The sequence below is a fragment of the Phragmites australis genome, chromosome 17, assembly GCF_958298935.1.
Source record: "Phragmites australis chromosome 17, lpPhrAust1.1, whole genome shotgun sequence".
Lineage (NCBI taxonomy): Eukaryota > Viridiplantae > Streptophyta > Magnoliopsida > Poales > Poaceae > Phragmites > Phragmites australis.
Window position 1 is genome coordinate 25,786,825 of NC_084937.1, and position 19,944 is coordinate 25,806,768.

At 40.8% G+C, this 19,944-nt stretch overlaps 2 protein-coding genes and 1 long non-coding RNA gene across 4 annotated transcripts; all 3 read left to right on the forward strand.

Moving 5' to 3' along the window:
- The first annotated feature begins 1,414 nt into the window (after positions 1 to 1,414).
- LOC133896791 (uncharacterized) lies at positions 1,415 to 1,919 on the forward strand. The gene is made up of 3 exons (XR_009905835.1): positions 1,415 to 1,498; positions 1,604 to 1,728; positions 1,829 to 1,919. It is a non-coding gene; the product is annotated as an uncharacterized LOC133896791 (long non-coding RNA).
- Positions 1,920 to 7,254: 5,335 nt separating this feature from the next.
- LOC133897533 (ATP-dependent DNA helicase PIF1-like) lies at positions 7,255 to 9,634 on the forward strand. The gene is made up of 2 exons (XM_062338293.1): positions 7,255 to 9,392; positions 9,489 to 9,634. The coding sequence occupies exon 1, from the start codon at positions 8,170 to 8,172 to the stop codon at positions 9,385 to 9,387; it is 1,218 nt and encodes a 405-aa protein (XP_062194277.1). The 5' UTR covers positions 7,255 to 8,169; the 3' UTR covers positions 9,388 to 9,392; positions 9,489 to 9,634.
- Positions 9,635 to 14,421: 4,787 nt separating this feature from the next.
- LOC133897790 (uncharacterized) lies at positions 14,422 to 19,678 on the forward strand. 2 transcript variants are annotated; one of them, XR_009905968.1, is made up of 15 exons: positions 14,422 to 14,733; positions 15,254 to 15,381; positions 15,468 to 15,539; positions 15,620 to 15,733; positions 16,474 to 16,542; positions 16,625 to 16,681; positions 17,095 to 17,148; positions 17,222 to 17,284; positions 17,390 to 17,452; positions 17,776 to 17,940; positions 18,088 to 18,243; positions 18,741 to 18,821; positions 18,909 to 18,970; positions 19,086 to 19,227; positions 19,496 to 19,678. XR_009905968.1 is itself a non-coding variant. In XM_062338614.1 (14 exons), the coding sequence occupies exons 1-14, from the start codon at positions 14,544 to 14,546 to the stop codon at positions 19,168 to 19,170; spliced, it is 1,359 nt and encodes a 452-aa protein (XP_062194598.1). In that variant the 5' UTR covers positions 14,422 to 14,543; the 3' UTR covers positions 19,171 to 19,333. The 2 variants fall into 2 exon arrangements, 1 of the variants encoding a protein (XP_062194598.1); XM_062338614.1 differs by lacking the exon at positions 19,496 to 19,678 and having other exon boundaries at positions 19,086 to 19,333.
- The last annotated feature ends 266 nt before the right edge of the window (positions 19,679 to 19,944 follow it).

A 19,944-nucleotide genomic window follows, 5' to 3' on the forward strand; every position in this document is an offset into this window, starting at 1 on the left:
AGTAGTATAATATCAGCCAAAAAAAAACAAACGCGATATTAACAACATGATGGATGTGCAAAACGTCGTGGAAAATTGCCCTGTGAGTTCTGGCCGAATCGATGACATGGAAGGCATTATGTATTGTCTGGTAAAAATGACTGTTTAGTGACTTCTTTGTGTTGTATGGTTGGATATGAATTGCTACTTTCAAAAATTAGATATAGTGATACATTGATTCTTTACAACATGGGGAATTTTCTTGTGTTATAACTTGTGTTGTGGTCGTGCAACTGAAACTATTTTGATGGAACTGAGAAATCCTTTATCTGTGGAATCTTGGCTCATATATGGTCTTGCAACAATTTCACTTAATTATTGTTTGTTATGCAAAAATTTTGGCTCATATATGGTCTTGAAAACTTTCTGTAGATTATCTTATTATAATGAATTAGAGTCCTGGAACTTGGCCTTGGTGGTATTTGCAGTTTGGATATGTTTTGCAGTTCATTTCTTCTCTGTTGACATTATATCAATCCATCACGAACAATTAGTAACAGAGATGGACTACTACCATAACATGACTTATTGTAAAATTTTGATTTTTTTTGTTGGGCACTATAGACTGTCAAATATATGTTTTTCTAAGAAAGCTGATTCCACTTGTACAAACAACACAATCAGTTCACTGCTAGCCCAATGGTGCCAACTAATGTTACTCAAAAGAGAACATTTGCAGACTTCTCCTATCGCCTAGCAGTTCCTAAGTGAGTTCAATTTCACCTGTCAAATCAAAATTAAAATGAATCGTGAAGAAGTTAAGCTACAATATGTTTTTTAATACAGATTTCAATTATTTGACGACATTGAATATTTGGACTTGGAGAGATTAAGGAGTGTCGTTGTTAGGGTAGATGTCAAGTTCCCGGTCTCTCGTCATCGTGATAGCCAACACTTTATTCTCATGGATATCAATGTAAGTCACTTGTCTAATGGATAGAGATAACAATCGTGTTATAAGAAATCCTATCACAATCTAACTTTGTCTGTTATTAAAATTTAAGGGATCCAAAATAAAGCAATTGCATCGAACAACAACGTTGAGAGATTCAACACTTTACTCGCAGAAGGGTGCGTTTATACCCTGCATGATGTGAGATTCCATCCTAACTTGGAGGAGGCGGTGCTGCTTCGGAATATAGGGCATCGTTATGAGTGTGCCTTGAACGACCGCACTAGGGTTGAGTCGTATACCATGCCTATTCAATTTCCGCTCTATCCGAAGCATCTCACGCCAATCCATAAAGTGTACCGACGTCCTAACAAGACGTTTGTAGGTAAGAATTAAGTGTGAAACATTTCCTATTGTCTATTATATTGAGAGAAGCATGAGTGTTCATTTAATAAACTGATAATTAATAAATCATACAGATATAGCCGGAGTTGTTGTGCACTGGTGTAAACGTGAGCACGTTGGTAACAAAAAACCCTATAGGGAGGTCATACTCATGGACGAAAGGTATACTTTTGTTTATACGAATAGAAATTTGTAAAGTCCAGCTTTATATAGTAGAGATAATAAGTTCATACATAACATCATATATTTTTTATTTTAAAACTGTAGGTTCAACCTCATAGTTGTTGGAATTTGGTGTGAGATTTTAGAGCAATATACGATAAGCTTGCAATCTGCGGGAAATAATAAACATGTTATCATTGGCACCATGCTAAAATTGAACAAGATACACAGTGAGTGATTCATCAACTTTCTTTTTAAATATAAAAGAATACTGATAGTTTCTACATATATATAACTGCATAGTAACTAAGAAAGTTCGATTTATGACAGGGTGTCTGGAGACTTCAGTTCACACGAGTTTTGCATTCAATCCAACTAATCCGCGAACCCGTAAACTGCATGGTGAGTAGTTCCAGAACCATCCATAAAATTTTGTCCATGAACTCAAGTACTGAAAGGATGCTAAATCATATAGTTTAATTAATTGAAAAATCCCTGATTGGATAATGCAGCCTTCCAGCGATCATTAGTCACGGGCAAGAGGGACCTCAGATTCGTGAACAGATTTATTGAAAAAAGGTGGGCGTATCTAGCAACAGTGGTGTGACCTATGGTGGATACTTATGGATTGAAGTTCATCTCGAAGGATATTTTTGTAATAGATAGTGCTAAATAATATTTGGTTTGCATTTTTAGATGAGACATGTTATTCTGTTTTTGTTTCATTGGATGTTTGCTTCATCATGAAATGAGAGAGCTGCTGCTATGCTTTTGGTGATTTCCAAGCCATCCTTCTTGCTCTCACGTAAGCAACATAGTGCCCTGTGTTTAAGGACCCGATGCCACGGAATTATCTTTGTATACATCGCTGAATATTAGAGAAACAAAATACAATTAAAGCAATTATATGACTATAAGTTATTTCAACTTGTAATGAACAATGACATGTGTTTCTTGATCATATATCCTCATAACTGAACTTGGTTAACAAGAAACCTATATCAGATTAACGCCCATATGATCCCTCTCAAGTGATTAATCATCTAACAATGAAATTAGAATAATTGTATCCATTTATCTTTCAAACTTAAAATTAGAATAGCACATGGTTCTGGCCAGTACCAGACATTGTAGAAAAGAATACGTTAATTCAGTTTATTCTCCAACTAGAATCACAGTTGGTACAAATTCTTCACACAGAACAACTAAACTTTGAAGATAACTTAAACACATCTGACAGTACAATTGTGTGATTTGTCATTTGTGTAACAAGCAAAAGATCCATAATTTTATGCCTGATTTCAAAACCAAATATCCTTGCATGAATTCTCATGTAGCATTGAATTTGGTTGTGGATTCAAATTAAACTGCTGATAATCACAAAATTACATAATAATAAAACCGCAGTTTGTGATTTTGGTCACTCCATGGCTTTGAATTTGGTTGTGGATTCAAATTAAACTACTGATAATCACAAAATTACATAATAAAAAAACCGCAGTTTGTGATTTCGGTCACTCCATGGCTTTGGAGTTTATAACTCGAAAATTCTTTTCAGGGCGCGTGCGATTGTAGTGATGGATACGAAACTGATATCGGTTTCTTAGTTTTATATTCATCTAAGCATCAGAGATGTTACCACAGGTGTTCTTCGTCGCATATGTCGTCTTCAAAGAAGTTCGGGTGTCGCGCACCGTTCGGAGACATATCCAACACCACCGGTTCACAGACGACCCTCGTAGACCCTAAAGAACGAAAAAGGCAAGGGGATCGGGAACGGTATGCGCAGAAAAAAGATGAAATACTAAAGAAGCAACGTGAAGCATACTATCGAAAGAAAGTTGAAGCCACCCTTATAAATGTCCAACAGCATCAAAGTGCTACAACAAATACCTCTATCCATTTGCCAGGTACTTTGAAAAGTAATCAACGGTCATTATTGTTATAGAAGATACAAGTTATTAGTTGAAGCAGCTGAATACATGTTGTATTTTCTTAGTTGACCCCAACATTATCAACAAAGAAAATGTGGCTCCTAGCGAAAGCACAAATTGGCAACAAGTTTGTACCTCGTATAAGGGCCAAGAAAACATCGTCAACAGTGCAAAGACATCAAATACCAACTCTTGTCAATTGCCAGGTGGACACGAAAGCATCATAAACGTCACTACAAGTCCAAACTGCCATATCTCAGGTACATACATTGATCTATTTTTGCATGCTACTATATTAAAATTATTGTCATTTGTTAGATGGTAATTTGTAGTGTGTAAGCATCCTACAATTGTGACGCACACAGATGCACGTTATTACATTCCTGATGTTGGCACCTGATCCCATTTTAGGAAAAAAGCGTGGTCGCATCGCAGAGCAACATAGTACCATGTCAGAAGAGCAAATACCACTACAATGTACCCCTGATATCATCCAGACCGTGACCATTGATGATTGTGCCACCCATACTCCACCTGCTAATAATTCACAGATGGGAGAGTTAACAAACAAGCAAGTTGAAGCTAAACGAGTGAGGGATTGTGCGCAATACGCAAATATGACACCTGAACATAGGCAAGCAAGACTCGATCGTCAAAAGGTGTCCTACGCAGTGCGACGCAACACCCTTAGTGAGGAGCATATTGAAGCAAGTCGTGAGCGTCGAAGGGTGCATAATATGACACCCGAAGACAATCAGGCAAAGAGAGATCGCGATAAAGCATGGAAAGAGTTGCGCCGCAACACTCTAAGCCAAGATTCCATCGCAATGCAGAACCCATCGTATGTCCCTAAGGTTGTGCCATTCACATTGGATGCATCTGGTCCACATGGATCCACAATCACACGTGATTGGTCGATTCCTGCGGTCAAAGGTACCTCTATTTACATCCAGTCAGCAAGTGAGCAGATGCTGGACATGGAGATCCCCGATATGGCTGCCAGTCAAATATCACGTAGACAACGTGTAACACCTGGAGAAAGGCAAGCATTGCTAGCTCATCGTAACGAGCACTTTGCAACAAGGCGTGACAAGAAACGGTCTGCCTTGACAGAAGAAAGTCCAACTGATACTACGGAAGACATCAATGGTTTAGAACCTCCAACACAATCAGTCGTCATTAACAATGGTAATGTTCTTACATGTGTTGTTCTTTCCTCGAAATCCAATACAATATAGGGACCGATGTACGGAACTCGCTTTGTATTGACAGAAAATACCCCTCCGACCCCCCGAACTGACAACGCCGCCATGCCTCCAACACAGCCACCAGTTAATGTTGACGGTAATTTCATGAATTGTATTCATTTTATATTTAAAATGAAATGAGGACCCTCATAAAAATTTATATTACCGCGACAGGTGATGATGATGGCGTCATATTCGAGGAGGATTCCGAAGATGAGGAGGGCTACATGTTCGATGGTCAAGGTACTTTTGACATTGGTTCGCCTTCTATCCAAATCTTGTGTTGCATCATCTAACTACTTGATGCTAAAAATATCTTCAGACGGGGACGTTGACGAGGATGTCGAATTCGATCAAGCTGACGACGCCTCTGCTTCTATCTCTAGCATACCTGATCCGTACGACCACGTGTATAGCAATATACCCCCAGCCACGCACATGTTGAAGCCTATTGAAAACTGCCAATATTGCAATGCCAAGAAGTTCGAGCATGAGACAAAGGGGTTTTGCTGCCGTAATGGAAATATTAAACTATCCACCCCAGATACGCCACCCGAGCTCATGAGGCTATGGTCGAGTGCAGACGCTGATGCTAGGCACTTCCGTGACAACATTAGGTTTTTCAACGGTCATTTCTCATTCACCTCGCTTTACTGTCACCTTGACAGTGAGACCACTGACATGAGAAAACATGGTATTTACACATTTCGTGCCCACGGCTAAATGTACCACAACATACGGTCGTTCGGTAGAGATGGTTCAGAACCCAAGCACCTGGAGCTTTATTTCTACGATGATGATCCCAGTCTAGAGCTTCGGTTTCGTGGCTGCCGCAAAGAGCAGTACCAGCAAGACAAGGATGTCATCAGAAAGTTGGTTGACATACTGCGTGGCAATCCGTACTCTGAACAACTCCGGAGTATGGGACAGGTCGAGGACCTTGATGACTATCGTGTGACACTGAACCTTGATCATAGGTTGGACCAGAGAACATATAACGTGTCGGCCACTTCAGAGGTGGCCACTGTTTGGGTTGAGGGGAGCGAACGCCGAAGGCCGTTTGAGAATAGCGTTATCCTGCAAGGGAAGAACAAAGAAGTATATGGCATCCGGTCATATCATGGATGCTACGATGCACTGTCATACCCTCTCTTCTTCCCTAGAGGTGAACTCGGCTGGCATACCGACATCCCAAAGGTTGGTGTATCTATCGATCAGGTGAACGCGGCTCGTGCGGCTCGTAAGGCTTGTGGTAATAATGATGCAGACTCAGGTTAGTGTTCTCAAAAGATGGCATTTTCACTGTCAATACTTAGCACTGTACTCTCTTATGTACAACACTAGCCTCTAACGTCATATGCTCTGTGCAGATTCTGGTGGCAGGCTATGTGTGTCCGTGCGGGATTACTACTGCTACAAATTCCAGATTCGGCCAGGGATATTCAACCCAATGTTGTTTGGCAAGCATCTTTTTCAGCAATTCGTGGTTGACACATACATCAAGATCGAGAGCTCGCGGCTGGACTACATATGGGCTCATCAGAAAGAGTTAAGGGCAGACCTGTACCAAGGCTTGGTGGACAGCTTGCATGCCGGTGAGGGAAGAGCGGACGCTATTGGAAAACGGACTGTGCTAGCTACGTCATTTATTGGAGGACCTAGAGATAAGAGGCGTCGGTACATGGATGCTATGGCTTTAGTGCGGAAGTACGGGAAGCCGGACATCTTCCTCACAATGACATGCAACCCAAACTGGGATGAGATCACGCGCGAACTCTACCCTAAACAAATACCCCAGGATCGTCCGGATCTTGTTGTGCGTGTTTTCAGGGCGAAGCTAGAGGAACTAAAAAAGCAATTGCTTGAAAAGGACATTCTTGGCAAGGTGAGGGCCTATGTCTATGTGGTGGAGTTCCAAAAGAGGGGCCTACCGCATGCCCACTTCCTGCTCATCATGCAGGGGCGGTACAAGCTCACATGTCCCGAGCAGTATGATTGTCTCATCTCAGCCGAGCTCCCAGACAAGCATAAGTATCCAGAGCTCTATAAGATGGTCGTCAAGCATATGATGCATGACCCTTGCGGTGTGCTAAACCGCGATTGCCCGTGCACAAAGGACCGTTCGTCATGCAAGAATCATTATCCGCGTCCTTTCAACGCGACTACCTTACAGGGCAAGGACTCCTACCCGGTGTATAGGAGACGTGAAGATGGCCGCTGTGCAATGGTTCAAAAATACCTGCTGGACAACAGGTGGGTCGTCCCTTATAACCCTTACCTTCTGCGGCTGTTCAACTGTCACATCAATGTTGAGGCGTGCTAGAGCATAAAGGCTGTTAAATACCTATTCAAGTACATATACAAGGGCCATGACCGGGCCTCTGTGACTGTGAGCGAGGCTGACAAGGCAGACATCAACGACAACATTGATGAGATCAGGCAGTATAGAGACGCGAGGTGGGTGACCCCTCCGGAAGCCTTGTGGAGGATATACGGCTTTGAATTGAGCAAGAACTTTCCACTTGTGATGCAGCTGCAACTTCATCTCCCAAACATGCACATGGTTTCATTTCAAGAGGGCCAAGATATCCGACAAGTGGTAAACCGTGAAGGTGCCGAGAAGTCAATGCTGACAGAGTACTTCGAGACGAACAGATTACATGAGCATGCTCGAGGTATCTTGTACCGGGATTTCCCTGAGTGGTATACTTGGCAGAAAGGCAAGAAAAAGAAATTCTGGCAAAGAAGGGTACGAGAAACAGGTGGACAGGTTGGTAGAATCGTGTCAGCTCATCCGGCAGAAGGGGAACGCTACTATCTCCGGGTTCTCCTAAACCACGTGTCTGGTGCCACTTCCTACGATGACCTAAGGATGGTTGACGGTGAGATCCTACCGACCTTTCGTGAAGCTGCAGAGAGAAGGGGCTTGATCGAAGCAGACAACACACTGGACGAGTGCCTTACGGAAGCCGAGTTGTTCCAGATGCCACCATCGCTCCGAAGGCTCTTTGCAACAATATTGGTATTTTGTGAGCCCAGCGACGTGCGAGGACTTTGGCACAAACACCTGGAGGCAATGTCTGAGGACTATCGCCGTAATAATCTATGCACAGTCGCTATAGAACAGATGGTTTTGATAGATATCAGGAATATGCTACAGTCAATGGGGAAGGACATAAGGTCGTTCCCTCTTCCCGAGATCAACGAGGCACATGATACGGCCAACGGTGTGACAAGGGAGATCTTCGAGGAGTCCATCATCGAGCTCAACGTTGAGGATGCAACTCTGTCGGACTCCCTCAACACTGAGTAGAGGGCTGCCTACGATGAGATTCTATCTACTGTTGACAGCGACGAGGGCGGCGTGTTCTTTGTGGATGGACTTGGAGGCACCGGGAAGACTTTTCTGTACAAGGCGTTGCTCGCAACGATACGCGGGCAGAATAAGATTGCTGTGGCAACAGCTACGTCCGGTGTTGCAGCTTCCATAATGCCTGGTGGAAGAACTGCGCACTCGCGCTTCAAGATACCGCTGAGTATTGACGATGGTGCGTTCTGTAGTTTCACGAAACAGAGTGGGACTGCCAAGCTTCTGAGGACGGCTTCTCTCATTATTTGGGACGAGGCTTCCATGACAAAGAGACAGGCAGTGGAGGCGCTGGACAACAGCATGCGTGATATAATGAGCCGACCAGAACTTCCGTTTGGTGGGAAGACGGTTGTGTTCGGGGGAGATTTCAGGCAGGTCCTCCCTGTTGTCCGAAAGGGGTCAAGGGCTCAGATAATCGATGCGTCGCTGCGTAGGTCATACCTTTGGGATTGCATGCGTCACTTAAAGCTGGTACATAACATGAGGGCACAGAGTGACCCGTGGTTTGCAAAATACCTATTGCGCATCGGTGGTGGCACCGAGGAGGCCAATGGTGATGGCGACGTGCGTCTTCCTGATGAGATATGCGTGCCGTATACAGGGGAGGACACTGACTTGGATAAACTTATAGATAACGTTTTTCCAATGCTTGATGATAATATGTCGGATCCAAACTACATCACCTCGAGAGCCATCTTGTCCACACGAAACGATTGTGTGGATAAGATTAATATGAAGATGATCGGCCGCTTCCGAGGGGAGGAGGTGGTGTACCATAGCTTTGATCGTGCAGAAGACGATCCCCATAACTACTACCCCCCTGAGTTTCTTAACTCGCTGACACCTAACGGGCTGCCTCCACATGTTCTGAAGCTCAAGATGAACTGCCCTATCATATTACTCAGGAATATTGACCCCGCGAACGGACTTTGCAATGGGACGAGGCTGGTGGTCCGGGGGTTCCAGAGAAATGCCATCGATGCAGAGATTGTGCTGGGGCAGCATGTTGGAAAGAGGGTTTTTCTGCCTCGGATCCCCCTGTGTCCCTCTGATGATGAGATGTTCCCTTTCCAGTTCAAGAGGAAGCAGTTTCCTGTCAGACTCAGCTTCGCTATGACAATCAACAAGGCACAGGGGCAGACCATCCCTAACGTCGGTATTTACCTACCCGAGCCGGTGTTCTCTCACGGTCAGTTATACGTCGCGCTATCTAGAGCCACCGCTAGAGCGAACATCAGGGTCCTCGCCGTCCAGTCTGATGACAAAAAAAAGAAGTTCTCAAAGCAAAGTGGTACGTACACGATGAACATCGTCTACAGAGAGGTGCTTACGGCATAGACAAGGTATTTGTGGCATATTTGTCTTTTATACTCTACATAATCATGATTTGCTTTTTTTGAATTCTATCCATCTAATTTTAGTTATTTTCATTTGTGCAGGTCAACTCCCTTGCATGTTTACCACACATGATAGGGTTTGCTTAGCTATCGGAAAATTGTTATACAAATGTTTTTTTTGTCCTGTTTTGATGCTGGTAGTATGCAAGAGAGTAATTTTTTCCGATCCGCAAAGAAGACTTTGCAAAGGCAAGCTTCTGATCAAGTGTTACTGAATATTAAGTATTAACCACTAAGTCTTGGATCTCTGCTAGATCATCATTGTTTTTTTAACACCTTGCGTACAGAGAGGAGCATTACCCATATATCCTAATAACCACGGTCTAAGCTTTGTTCCACTCTCATTGGAACTTCCTTTAACCCCGCAACTGCAAGAAGTTAATCTGCTCATCCACAAAGTAACTGATGAGATCGTCAAGATTAATCCAGAATACTCCACCGTTTTTTCGAAAGGGATTTCTTTTTCTTCTGGAATGTCTGAAATCATAAGTTTAATCACTAAACTCAACTAAGATTTGCACAAAGTAATTTCATAGATGTACATGTGAATTTTTGTCTAATGCCTAGCCAAGTAATTCTGTTATACCAATTGGTGTTTGTAATATTCTAATGTTACTTTTGCTTTGATTTATTCATACACGATTCCTAACAAGCTATCTCTACCCTACCAAGTTTCGATAATCAAAAGACTGATACTAGGCTATTAGAGCAATTCAGCTTTCTAATATTTTTTCAAGGGCAATGTTAATTCCCAGTTCATCATGATGCTGTGAAGCAGCTCGTACTCCGTCGGCCCAACTTTTTGTGCATTTGGCCAATCTGGTGCAACAATTTACTTTGCCTTGTGATGGGGATCACTTATCGTCCACAATCCTCCAAGAGGGTGCAAGCCACACCATTCGTTCAGCATGAACTTGATCAGCCTGAAACAAGCACATTCTTGTCAAATAGGCAAGCCGAAATTTCTTGCTCCTTTTATTTTCGGTAGTTGTTTGCTTGTGGATATATATGGAAATTGACAATGAAATTGATGTCAGGTGATGGAAACGTTATGATCTTATAATTACATATGTACAACGGCCTATGTCATTTGTACTTACTTTTGCTTGCCACGCAGGTCATTGGAGCTCCATTAGGTTCAGATGGAGCACATCTTCCAGACTTGTTGGAAGGTGTGTGCTCGGGTGATGTCCAAATCACACATGCAGCAAGACAACTTCGGCACTCGCTACATGCGATTTATTCTCAGCGATAGCAGAGTATGTCTTGCGCATTAACTCTCTGTCTTGCTATATACTCAACAATTTAATTCTGTGTCGCCACATGAAAATTGTATTTTATGATGAAGTGCCTTGCTACAGAGCTAATATGCTATCTAATCAGCTACTCATTATTGCATTTTCCTGTTTTTGAAGAAAAAATGAAACAATATATCTAAAAAATAAGACATCAATTACATGGAACGCAAACTATCCGCTTAAGCCTTAACGAGTATCCATACCTTATTTTTCAATGCTTATAGCTTTACAGATTTTCGTCTATTTCAGAATTCCAATAACCAATCTGTTCTATTTGAATTGTCTCGGATCCAATTATATGACTTATCACATGGCAATATTCATTTCGTGCAATGCTTTCTAATTTGTTTGATAAATAAATAAAACTTGATTTTTGGTACAAACCTGAGTGAAATAAAGTGCTTGAGATGCTTATGAGACGGTGCTGCTGCTGCTGTCCCTTCTTCTTTGTTGCTCATTTCTTCCTCTTTTGTAGCCAAAAAAATAAAAACAATATTAGTATGCTCGCTGGAAAGAAGAGCTTTTTCCAGCCATGCAACTGAATTACAACTTTAATGTAGTCGGCCAAAAATAGCTTTTTGTAAAATTAACAATAAACAGGTAGGAAGATAAAAAAGTGGATTATTGTCTACTGAGATGGATAGAAAGTATATATATATCAGAGTAGTACATGACATTACAAACCACCATGGAAGAATTTGAGGATGTTTCCAATTTGCGCATTGCAAGTTTTTTCTTCTATATGCTGGACTGCATGTGCAAACCTTACCACCATGTTATTTGGCTATCCTATGTAATAAGATTCTATTATCGTGACGATTTGTTATCTCTTGGATCATCGGAACTTTTCATTGTTGTGTTAGGTCGGCAAGGTTTCTTTTCCTACTTTGTTAAACCTGCAATAATTATGTAGAAACTATATAAATGGGAGAGGTCGGCAAGGTTCACACTTTGGGACGGTTTTGTAAACAGATCTGCAACAGTAAGCCAGAAAAGTATGAATATATAAGAAAAAACACATATTAACTATGATAATTGCTTATGATTAACTATTGAAAAGGATCTTTGAAAAATATCCTAACCTCGGTGATTTCAGTTTCACTTCGTCCAACCTATTCCTCTGCAGGAGCAAAGACTAACTGCAGCATTGAACGGTTTAGATCATAATATTCCTATAAACAGTTGCAAAAGAAAATTGTTGAGCGTGCATTCATGTCTTTAGCTACCTGGCCTATCTTGATTCATGAAACATGTCTTGGTTTCCTGAACTATCATTATCATCATATCTGCAGCAGCTCTTCTTCGTTCCAAGTTCCAACCTAATCTTTGAACAAAAATCTTTACGAGCTCTCTTATTTTTCACAGTTGTTGTGTGACTTCGGACGACATCCGAAATATAAAAGGAAGCTTGATGTCCAGTTATTGGCAAAAACGTTTGATATGTGGCCTAGGATGGACTACAATATTTCACAGTGCAAATTGATATGTGCAAGTTTTTGTTTCATTGTAATATTTAGGGCGTGATTGATTCAGATTGCGCTTATGACATACCATTACTAATTTGGTCACCTTCCTTTGAGAAGACAATAAACACTGTTTAATCTTGGCATGCGTTTTCAGTATATGACTCCTAGGGATTGAATTAGACACATTATTCACTATTTTCTTGATAGTAGTTTTGAAAGCCACTTTGCTCATGTTACCCTGCCTCCATAATGACTTAAGAACTTCGTTTACAAAATCTGCAATGGCAACCTTAAAAAGCTTCATTGATCTAGAATCCTTACTCCTTTTACTTTTGTCAAATCATAGCTCCAGTCTTTAGCACCCAAGAACTCAGGACTTGCATTCTCCACCACACCTGCTTTACTATTTGCTGTCACCTCTTTAAGTCTGTCAACTTTCGATTTAGCAACAACCCTCAGTCCATGCACATTTTCACTATCCACTTCTATGTTCATCAGTTTCAATATATTATGACTAATAGTAGTGACTATTGTTTGCAGATTCTATTGCCGACATGTCAGCACGGACATTTCATACTATTTGCATTCGACATGATGGCTAGAAGCATATCGATATTGGACCCACTGCCTATACCGGATTGGTTTAAAGGATATGAACCCATATGCTTCTATCTGTTGAAAACTCTCAAAATTTCCAATAAATTGAATCTAACTCTGGAAGTAGCAAACCCCTTGTGGATTGACGACATATGTGATTGGCGTCGTATACTACCAATTTGTGTTCCAAAGATAAAAGATTGGTAAATTTCTTACAACATTAGTTCTATCAATTAGATTATCTATGTAGATGTAACAATTTATTCTTCTACAGGTTTGACTCGGGGTTTTTTGTTATTAACTTCATGCACACATGGAATGGTAAACAACTGCAACCACCGATTTGCACTGTGAGTGTTCTCAACGGCATTGTGGTTTACATTAAGCAATTTGACATCTGGTTATGCACTTCTTTTAACAATTACAATGAAATATAATGCGCTTATAGGATGCGCACGAACTAAGGAAGAAGTTTTTGGTTGACTTGCTGAAATACAATGGGAATGAATCTAAAGACAACATCCCTGAAGTTGTACGAGAATTTGTTAAACGCATCAGATAGTGTATCTTTTCGGAATGAGATATTAGTTGTGCTATTATTTTTGCTTATGACTATTGTACTGTTTACCATTTATTTTGCTTATTATGACTATTGTACCGTTTGTTAAACGTTATCTCAGATGTTGTTTTACCTTAATGTGGTACTTCTCTGGATTTTGAGAGTTTTCATTATCCACCACATCATCATATTAATCTCAATAATACAATATTTCATGCTCCTCATTAGGTAAAGCAGAAAAATATCATTTCTGTTTTCCTCGTACCTACTGCATATTACTCTCTTTGATGCAGATCTTTTCGGAGGAGTAAAAGTCAGGATCCGGAGCCTTGTCAATTGGGGCCTGAGTTGAGCAGTCTCTGAATAATACAATCCCTTGTATTGTATCAATTTGCGAAGAACTAGAACAGGTATATCTTTGCACGACAAGTGTTAATATTCTTTGCCAACTTAATAGGAGTCGGTTGGTATTGTTTGCAAACTTACTGAAAAAAGACCACCTCCAGTTGAATTTCAAGAATGGGTCATCGTGGTATAACATATTTGCTTCATTGTGCAATTGAGAAGTTTACAAATTGGTCATGGATTGCATACGGATGAAACCTCTGATGCACCTCATGTACCAAGCTTCAGCTATTTTGGACTCAGATTGCTCCTCAGTATCTCGCCGCGTACCTCGAGTCCTCGTCTTGTATTTTCTTTCTTCCTTTATTATTTCTTCCATTGCAACTTATAAAATTTTCATGCTATTTCACTTTGGTAAAATTATATAAGAAGCTTTTACCTACGTACTATCTCACTTGACTCATTCTCTTTCCTCTACATTGTTCCTGATAAAGTTACAGTTATTTTGTAGAATAATAATCTTTGTATGACTATACATGTGTTACGTCACTTTTATTTAATAAATTTTTGACGTCCGTTGCAGATAACTAATCTAAAGAAAATAACGCTAGAAATCTCATTGTAAAAGTTAGAACACTAAAGAGCTGAAATCTCTTCAGGTCGAAATCTCCCCCGCGAAGGGAACCGTTGGGTTCAGTCTTAGCCGGCCTTGGAGAGCCAGCGAGGCGAGCGACCAGCACGCCGTCGTGTCTCCATCCCTCCCTCCCCCGCTCTCCCATTACTCCTCATCTCGGCGCCGAGGCGAGCGAGCGAGGCATCTCGTGGCGTGACGATGCTCCCGAGGTGGCTTTTCCTCGCGCTGCTGCTCGTCGCGCTCGCCGCCGGGTCGGTGGCGACGCAGGACGCGGCGGTGGAGGGCGTGGCGCCGGCGGCGGAGGAGATCGTGGCGAACGCGATGGCCAAGGAGGCGGCGGTGCTGGCGGCCGAGCTGGGCCAGCTCAGGGCGAAGATCTCCGCCTTAGGTGCGCGCGCGCGTACATGGCTCCGGGTTCCGCAGCTCGTTGCCGTTCTGCTGCTGCGGCCTCTTCGTTTGGTTCTGCTGGGTTTCATGGGGTTTAGTTGACTCGCTAGGGTTCTGGTGGTGATTTGATGTTGAGGGAACGGGGCAATGCGCGATTCGGAGAGCTTGGTGGGGGTGGGATTTGGATCGGTGGGTGCTTCACTGGATTAGCCTTCAAATTTGATCTGATTTCGAATGGTTCGATTGATGTCAGATCGGTCTGGGGAATGCTTCTGTTAATAGCTTTCGATTTCGAGCAAAAGCCTTCTCGTCCTACCATACATTTACCTAGCAAGTTAGAGGGCGGCAGTGCTTTGTACGATACATTTTTGGCTTGTAATATCAGAGCGAAACAATTTGGGTAAAATAGCATGAGTAGCTGAGTGCAAGTCATACCAACCTCTAGTCATCACAAAAATGCTGCATGATCCTTCCTGAAGTTTTGAATAATTAGAAGGATCCTGAGTGTTTTCATTCTGCAGAGTCACGCATTGCAGAGCAGACCCTGGAGTTGAAGACCAAGGACGATGCAAATGAAACACTGAAAAAGGTTATCGAGCAGGAGTCACAAAAGATAGCTACTCTGCAGAGTGAGATAACTTCTGTCAAGGTGATTTAACAAAAAAGATTACATTGTTGAAGCATGGTTTTGTACCCTATTGAAGTAATTATATCCATTAACTGCTGCATATACAGGCAAAGGGGTCTTTAGCTGCAGAGGAGCAGGCAAGCAAGGCCAATGTGCAGGCTATTGAGCTTGAGAAGCAGGTAGTGAGAAGGCAGAATTCCATGAACAGTTAGTGTGATAGGATGTTATGGTTTACTGTGTCTGATATCACCTCTTCCAGATCGATAAGCTCAAGAAGGATATTAAAGCCCAAAATAGCAAAAAGGCAGCTCTCGAAGCCAGGGCTGGTGATGCAGAGAAGAAGGTGCAAGAGCTGAATGGGAAGCTGGAGAAAGTAAGTATGCAGCTGTGGTTCTCAAGTTGTCTTCTTTGCGGCTACACCATAATTTTCTCTGTTTCACTAAAAAAAATTGGACAAGTTTGCATTTGCTTAATATGTCGATATGCTCCTGTGACTTTGTAAATTATTTAGTGGCCATGATGAATTTCTTATGGTTAAACAGCATGTCTGCTATCCTTGATAGGTTATGCTGCTATTTTTTTTTGTGTGTATATGGTTCCAGAGACTGGTAAATGTTCTAAATTTCTCTGTTTTTCTTCATTGTTCATGCTAATTTAAGTACAACTATGTAACTATACTACACAAAATTCATGAAAAGTTAAGATCAAATTCCTCTATCACAGTTCAGCGATGGTACTGACTGATAAAAAGTTTGAACAGTTGTGAGAGTTCCATGGTATGAAAGAACACACATGGTATGCCATCATCTTATTTATCATAAGTAGAGCTGAGCCTCATGCCTTATTGAGCTAAAATTCTAGTTGTGAAGCCAACAAAGGTTTGAGGCTAATTTCAGTTGAAATGCAAGCTAGATTATCATGTATGTTTTCTTTTCTATTGCTCGTCTCTAAAAGTTTCAGTGGAAACAGGGGTTAGACCTTTGAATAGAAAAGAGGTTTATTATCTTTTTATTATTTGACAATTGCTTACTTGTTTTCTTACTGTTCTTAATAGCACTACGCACTTCTTTTATTTGGTGAATACTGTGCTTATTTTTATATTGCTCTTAATAGCTCCAGAGGACAAGCAACGAGCAAAAGCGCAGGATCCAGAAGACTGAACTTGCTCTTAGAGCTGCTGAGGTTTGTAATAAATCTGACTACTGTGACAATGATCTGATGTTATGTGATTATTCTCTTCAACCTTTGTTTCTCATGTTTCTAGGAGGAGCTGATGAAGGTGCAGTTAGAAACAACAACAAAATTGAAACAGCCGAGAGAGGTAAACATGTATTGTATTGCTTCAGCTGCTGTCCTATCAGTGCTTGTCAGGTTGATGTATATTCATTGTTAAAATTTCTGTGAAAGATATTTGCCTCACAATCTTGGTGCAGCATTTCAATGAGTTCTTAACAACATGTTTCAAATGCAACTTAGTTTGCCAGCTGAGGAGGTGTTATTGCGATGAGGCTGAATAAAATAACATATTCACTTTTCACTGAACCTTAGCTTGTTTAGTTACGAGGGCACAGGATTCTTATCAGGAACTTCTAGATCATGATGGTGGTGGCTTTGCTTACCATGAGCAATTGAGCATAATCCTCTTCACTGCTACATGCTGGGAACCTTACCCTGTCTCTTTTTATTTTTGAGATTATTGTGATAGGTATCGTACTGATTGTTATTCTTTGGCAGGTTCATGGAGCATGGTTGCCACCTTGGTTAGCGACACATGCAGCTCACTCAATGGTACAAATGGACCTAAAGACTATGCCTCCTCTTTGTTTACTTTCTCTTACCACATTCATTATCTACCATGCAGGAGGTGATGGCGGACCACTGGAACGAACATGGGAAACCTGTTGTCAACAGTTTATTGGAAAAGGTGCTGTGTATCTTTCTTGAAATTTTCTTTACTTAAATATGAAAATGCCAGTTTAAATAGATAATTTATGCATTCATTTATACTCTGCGAACTAAACAACTGCAGGCATCAGAAAAATCAGCGGAGGCAAAGAAATGGGCCAAGCCCCATCTTGAAACTGCTAAGGCAGTAATTATTCTTACCTTTTCCTCAATCTGTAGTTATAGAAATTTGTAGGAGCGTACAATGTATTTGAAGCATTAAAAATGTGTTGTGTCTGCATGCATTTGTGGTTAATTCTTGGTATTTCTCCAGTTCGTGAATCTTTTGTTCAAGAAATTTATTGGAGCATAAAGTGTATTTGAAATTTTAAGAGTGCATCGTACTGCACACATTTACAACCAATTTTTGGTATGTATTGATATGATATCATGTCATATGGTGTCTTAATGTTGCTAGTTTGTGGCATCTTTGTTCATTCTCCACTAACAGTGGCATTTCCCTTCTTGAAGAAATGGACATCTGCTGCTAAGGAAAACTGGGTTACCTTGAAGAAAAATGGAGAACCTTATGTGCAAATGGTCTCAACAAAATTAGTAGAGGTTTATCAAGCATCAAGGGACTTTATCACACCCCATCTTCTGAATGCACGTGAAGCCGCTGATCCCTACTTGCAGGTACACCTCTTGCTTTTTCAAGAATTCACAGTTTGGCATGCTACTTTTAGAGGAATAGCTGGTTTATTATGATAGGCCATAAAGTTTTTTCATAGGGAAGCCCAGCAAAATCATTGATCTATAATCAGTTGGCCCTATGTTTTTTAGGAAGCAAAGAAGAGATCCAAACCTTATATTGATCAAGTTGCTACAGCCACTAAACCACATGTTGAGAAAATTGGAACTGCCCTGAAGCCTTATACTAAACGATCAGTTCGTGTATATGGAATTTTTGTTGAGAAGGCTACTACATATCATCAGCAGGTATTTGTTATTTATTTTTCCCTTCTATCTTTCCAGATTTTTGGTCCCTCACTTGTTCTACACATTTGTATGCTTCTGTCATTCCTATTTGGCTATTTGTATTCCTTTCGAATTTTGGATCTCTTGCCTGAATATTTAGTGTTAGTTTTTAGCTGATCTTGATTCAAACATTCTTATATATATGCATTCAGCACTGTTTCATGTAGCTTCCACTATTTTTTCTCTGCTGGAGAAACTTACCTTTTGCATTGCTGTAATGGTCACCCACTCTACGTATTTTGCATAGTGATTTATGATGTCTTGAGCTTTTTTTTTACATTTCTGAAGATTGCTGAGGTTTAGAATTTTACTATGAAGGATAAAATGTCACTAGATCTAGTTAAGCTTCGTAGGTAACTAAGTATTTTAGTTTATTTCTACTATAATCAAATGTATGCATACTGGTTTCATGATCTACGGCCATAGATGAGAGAATTCTCAGCCATTTTCTTTTCCAGGCTCACGGAACTATCTTGGATTACCTTCACCAACATGAATTTACGAAACAATTTGCGACTGAAGAGGTGGCCTGGTATCTGGTAGGCACCAATTGAACAATCAGTTAAAACCTGTGCTTTACTGATTTAAACATATGAAAGGTCTTAATGTCTTGTCTCTCTTTACAGGCTTCTGCTTGGCTGGTTATGCACGTTTTGGTTTTGTACATGCTCCTAGTTGAAACATTCTGGTTTGCGCTTGTTTTTTCAGTGTTCAGCTGATTTTAGTTGCTTGAAATAGTCACATTGCTTTAAAAGGATTGACTTTATTTGTCGTTTGATTCCAATCCTCTCATTTGCTTATAGCTCCAAGAAGCAGAAGAGATCCCCACGGAATGGTAATGCCAACCATGGTCATCGAAGACATAAGCGCCGGCATGCTGACAAGTAGACCATAGATAAACACTTCCAGGTTTTTCTGCGGTGTGCCACATTGTAGTTGCAGAAGGCACGGCCCTTAGTTCCTTTCTAAGATAGATCCATCTTTTTTGTTGACTTGAAAACTTGTTAATCAAGCAATCTGTTTGTTTTAATTTTCTTCATTCATACAGCAACGAAGTATTCACTTGAGTTATATGAATTTTTATACGATTTTTGAAGTAAAAGCTGAGAATGGATGCAGTTTAGAAAGGGATTCTTATGTCAGTAGCCTGGACCTTTGAGCTAACTGTCATTCCAGGACATTTTGGCGTAATATTTGATTTTGTACCGTGCAGATTGTGAAGTATGATCATACCTTCCACTGATGAGTTTGTTGGATGGCATACACTCTATGGTGATCCGGGGTCATCTATCGCTGAACCTTGCTGTGTATCTACGAGTTGGACGACACACAAAAGCTGCGTTTTTACCCCCCATGTTTGGGCATAGTTTGTTGTGGCTTTGTTTCTGCACTCGCGGAGCTAGGAATTTGGAGATAATACTCAGGGTTCAATTTATCGACGGTAACTGGTCAAAATTTACGGTTACCGACCTTACGCTCCGATCCGATTTCAAAAATCGAACGATAACTGAATTTGAATTCAAAAAAATTGAAAAAATAAAAAAAAATTCAAAAAAAAACCTAAAAAAATTAGACAATTCTAAAACCTTTTATAAAAAAAAATTCAAAAATAATGTCGTTTGCATCATATTCTACAGGGAAGAAGTTTGAAAAAAAAAGAAA

What these genes read in the sequence shown, in the direction of transcription:
- LOC133897790 (XM_062338614.1), top strand. Translation starts at nt 14,544, where the DNA reads ATGCTCCCGAGGTGGCTTTTCCTCGCGCTGCTGCTCGTCGCGCTCGCC. An exon ending in GGCGAAGATCTCCGCCTTAG is followed by an intron (nt 14,734 to 15,253) that starts GTGCGCGCGCGC and finishes TTCATTCTGCAG; the next exon opens with AGTCACGCATTGCAGAGCAG. An exon ending in CCGCTGATCCCTACTTGCAG is followed by an intron (nt 17,941 to 18,087) that starts GTACACCTCTTG and finishes TATGTTTTTTAG; the next exon opens with GAAGCAAAGAAGAGATCCAA.
- LOC133897533 (XM_062338293.1), top strand. Translation starts at nt 8,170, where the DNA reads ATGCCTGGTGGAAGAACTGCGCACTCGCGCTTCAAGATACCGCTGAGT.